The 4,092-nt window shown below is 54.1% G+C and overlaps 1 protein-coding gene across 1 annotated transcript in view; it reads left to right on the top strand.

Annotated features, from left to right (window-relative positions):
- CEP164 (centrosomal protein 164kDa) overlaps positions 1-4,092 on the top strand; it is a gene marked incomplete at its 5' end in the record, with an annotated part of 29,657 nt that overhangs the window by 10,333 nt on the left and 15,232 nt on the right. Inside the window, 2 exon segments of the mRNA XM_009871788.1 lie at positions 533-616; positions 1,760-1,843. Of these exon segments, the coding sequence (XP_009870090.1) occupies positions 533-616; positions 1,760-1,843 (168 nt within the window).

Genomic DNA, 4,092 nt, shown 5'->3' with positions numbered 1-4,092 from the left:
ATGTGTACTGTCTTGAAGAAACGATAGGCTACAAAACTGAGCCTGGCAAACAGGCTGCCTGCTTGGTTTCTGTGTCTGGGTAGTTCTGCTGAAGTCAACAGGGCTGCGTGGGTGTTTGCGGTGAATGGTTCTGTAGTGCTTCGGGGTGGCTGGGGACGTAGGAGTCCTCGCTGCAGTTAGGCGTGGCAACGCTTTGGGTGGCTTTACCCATTTGTGTGATGGGCCGAGGAGTTCCGAGAGCTGCAGAGATGTTTGCAGATGGAACAGGACAGTGAGCAAGTGCCTTTTAACAGGGACATTTGAAGAGCACTTGCTTGCCCTCCCCAGTCCCATGTCGTGCCCCTGCCCTCCTGTGAAGTGGTGTTTTGTGCCTGTCTCGTGGGTGTCTTTCCCTGATGTTCAGTTACCCTTTTGTCCCTATGTTATAGAGACGCCAGAGGTGTCTTCCCAGTATGAGTTGTCATCTTGTTGGGAATGCCTGGGCGGAGCTGCAGGGTTAAAATGTGCAGGCTGTAATGCATATCTCTCTCAGCTTTCGAAGGCATCCAAGACCCATGACTCTGAAGAGGACTTGCACGTCTCCAACTGCTCAGACGGTGAGCTGGTTCGGCCTATGGTGAGTCACTAAAAGCTCCTTGTCCCTTGGGTGTGGGCTTCCTGTTCCACTGGGAATGTGCAGGCAATCGATGCTGTGCCCACCTCCTGTAGTCCAAGTGTCCAATTCCTCAACTGCTGAGCAGTGGCCTTGCAGCTGTGACACAGGCTGGCAGTGTCGTAGCAGATTCCGTCTGTGGGTGAGGTAATACCCCTGGAAAAGTAGGTCGCTTCAGGAGACTGTACTCAGATAATTGCAAAAGGGAAATAATAAGCAATGTAAAAAATTATGCTTGAAGGGACTCAGCAGCTTTTCCTAAGGGAAGTCTGTATGACCGGGAGACCTGGCTCCTGAAGGTCCCAGAGGGAGAACGTGCAGGAGGGTAGCCCTGAGATAGGGGAGATGCCAGGCAGCGTCTCTTCATCTCTGCAGGAAACTGCCATTGCCATCTGCCAGTGGGAGCAGAGGCAGCATGGCCGGCAAATGGCTGAGAATATCATTATTTATGAGTGTTAGTACAAGCCTGCGTGTTGGCAAGTGCTGCTGCCTCAAACAATAGTGTACGCAGCGCTTGCTCGTGGGCACATGTGTGCGACCACTGCCCCCCTGCAGTTGGGGGCAAGGACCCCCAGAGGCTCTGTCAGGAGGGAGAATTGGCTCGAAGGGAGTGGCTTGTGGGCAACTTGCAGGAGCAGACTTTGGAGAAAAATCTGGGGAACAGTGCAGCGGTGTGTTAAATGGGAGCAGCGGCGGCTGGGTGAAGACTCACTCGCTTTGGCCGTACCCTGCGTCGGCACTGCCTGCTGTGATGGGCAGCACGGAGGTGCTGTGCACTCGTGTGGTGAGACAGCTCAGCGCCCTGCTGTCCCGCAGCGTCCTCCCCGTGTGCCATTGCAGGCCCCTGGTCTGCCGGGGAGAGCTTCCTCAGGGGCCATCACCGAAGGGCCCCTCTGCTGCCAGTGGCCAGGCCCTTGGCGCCTGGGGATTTGTGGGTTACTGTGTGCCCCCACCTAAATGCTGGCCTGCGCCTCTGCACCCTGGGAAAGAGACCAGTGGGATTGTGAGTGTGGATTCCAAGTTGTGCTAGGATTTTGGTCTAGTCTCGGGATCTCTGGCAAAACCTGCATGTGCTCATCAGACACTGTTCTTCTGCTTTTTCTTCAGGGCTTGGACTTCCACAGTCACCTTTCTGAGCGGGTGCTGGATGTGGAGGCTCTGTCTCCTGCCTTGGACAGCCCCACACGCAAGGTGAGTGCCGTATTATGTGATCAGGGGCCAACTGTGAACAGGCAGGGGAAAATGCTGGCTTGTGGCGCACAAGTCGCAGGATGGTGCTAGTGGCAGGAAGGCTTTGTGTTAGCCTGTGATGTAACTATAATTGGGCAGTTCTGACTGAAGATTGTTGTGCATCTCAAGGTTTTATTGCCATCTTCTTGGCACGTTACTGAGTCGGCTTCTCCCGCACCCCCTCGGCTCAGCAGCATTGGCTGGAAAAGCGTGCGGCAGCACAGTGAGGCGGAGGGTCGGGCTCCAGCTGGGGTTACTCAGCCTTGCTCTGATTGTAAGCGAGTTGATCAGCTGCACTGGAGGAGACCCTGCGTGGCAAACTCGCCACCTGTCCAGCAGAGAGGAGCAATCCGGTTTGTAAGGTTGTCTGGAGAGTACACCTGTCCTCTTGTGCCTGATAATGGGCATAATCGGATGCAAAGGGAAAACAAAGCATATGCCTGCTGTGTTCTCCCCCTCTCCCTCTCCCTGCAGCGCAGGCACTGTGCATACAAATGGCTTGTTGGAGCAGCCACGTTCGGAGTTCGTTACAGCCCTGTCTTGAGGAGAGGGGTGGGTTTGAAGTGGTGCTTCCTGCAGAACTGCAGCTGCTCTTTTGTGTCTGTAGGCAGAGGCTAGTCTGAAAGGATTCTAGGTTGTAGGGATGTGCTTACTTCCGTGTAATGAGCTTGCCTTGCTTTGAATATATTGGCTAGGTATGCTGGTTTTAAGAACTAACGCTGGCAGCTACATGAGCACAGTAGTGGAGGTTTTTGGTTAGCGAGTTTTGGCAGGAGCTGTGGTAGTTTACAGAGGCTGCGGGCTTGGGGGCTGCTTTGTGTTAGACCCGGCTTCTCTGCGGGCGGTGGGGAGGCTGCTCTGCTCACCCTTTGCTTAAGAGGAATTTCCACTGTTGGCATCATGCTCTGCTGGCCCTGCTGCTGCACCCAGGGTGCCGGCGGTGAGGAGCTGGAAGCAGATGTGCTGTCTAAGTTGTGGAGACTGTGGAGATCCTCCTGCTGAGGTCCCTCGGGGACTGTGCTGTGCAGAGGGAGGAGACTGCCTGTTATCTGTCACCGTTCTTCCCTGTGTCCACAAGACTGGCCTTGTATTGTGAGTGTGTGACGTCCTCTCTGGGACACGGACGGGTGTTTAGGTGGGGCAGAAAACAAAACTGCTTGCAATGCTGGGACTGCTGGGGATCCCAAAGTCTCCTCCTCTGTTTGTCTGGCTTCTCTCCTTTCACAGGCAATAGTGACAGAGCCTGTTTTGAGCCGGGAAGCGCTTGCTGAGCTCCTTGGTCCTTGGGAATTGAAGGCATTAGTTATAGCGGGGCAGGAGGGAGGCTGGGAGGGGGAGCTGCCATGGAGAGCTCTGACCAGGCTGATGTGATGGAGGGTGACAGCACTTGCAGGGAATCCTTCTGCTGTTTGCTCTGCTGAACATTTGCATAAATTACTGCTGTTTTAATTCTGTCTTATTTTGGCCCTGCTCTGCAGTACATTCTTGCGCGGCATGGGCTGAGCTCACCTGCTGTTTCTGTGGTCCCTAAGAATTTATGAATGGGCTACGCTTCTGGGGACCAGAAACCTCGTCAGGGAGGGTGAGCCCCTATGCTTTCGTGTGTTGGGCTGACAGCTTCAAGAGGGAAGTTCTTCCCCTCCCCAGATGAACTGCAGTGTGTGTTTGTGTGTGCCTGGTGTGGGGACAGAGGTGCCTGGTAGCTGGCAGGTGGGAAAAGGAGCAGCTGAATGTTCTCTGTTCACGTGTTTGCCATTAGCATAGCAGGCATTTATTTATGACATAAATAAGCTGAGTGAAGTTGCTCAGAGGGTGTTACTGAGGGGGGCTGGCTTCCTTAGCAGCGCCTGAACGTGTTCTGGAGCGAGCAGTTGGAAATTCCTGGGTAGGTCAGACCATGTGTATACTGCCTGTCGTGACCTGCCTGAGAACCAAGACTGAGTCCTCTTCTGATTTTGGTCCCAGCCATCGATTTGCTTTGTGGCCACAGCACATTGTTGGTTTACTTCCAGGTGTGTGACATTACTCTCTTAGGAGATTTTTGTCCTCCAGTTATCAGGGAGTTCCTTGGATCTGTAAGGTGACCTTCAGGAAAAAGACAAACCTGTGTCCAAAGTTTATCTTCCATACTGCAAAAGCAACCCCCAGACCCCACAGCCTGGAGAGCTGACCTCCCAAGCCTCTTGGCTGTGCTGCCAGCACTGTTCCCG

This window comes from Apaloderma vittatum, unplaced genomic scaffold, assembly GCF_000703405.1.
Source record: "Apaloderma vittatum isolate BGI_N311 unplaced genomic scaffold, ASM70340v1 scaffold17166, whole genome shotgun sequence".
Taxonomy (NCBI): domain Eukaryota; kingdom Metazoa; phylum Chordata; class Aves; order Trogoniformes; family Trogonidae; genus Apaloderma; species Apaloderma vittatum.
The sequence above is the reverse complement of the archived record's forward strand: the minus strand, read 5'-3'. Positions and strand labels throughout refer to the sequence as shown.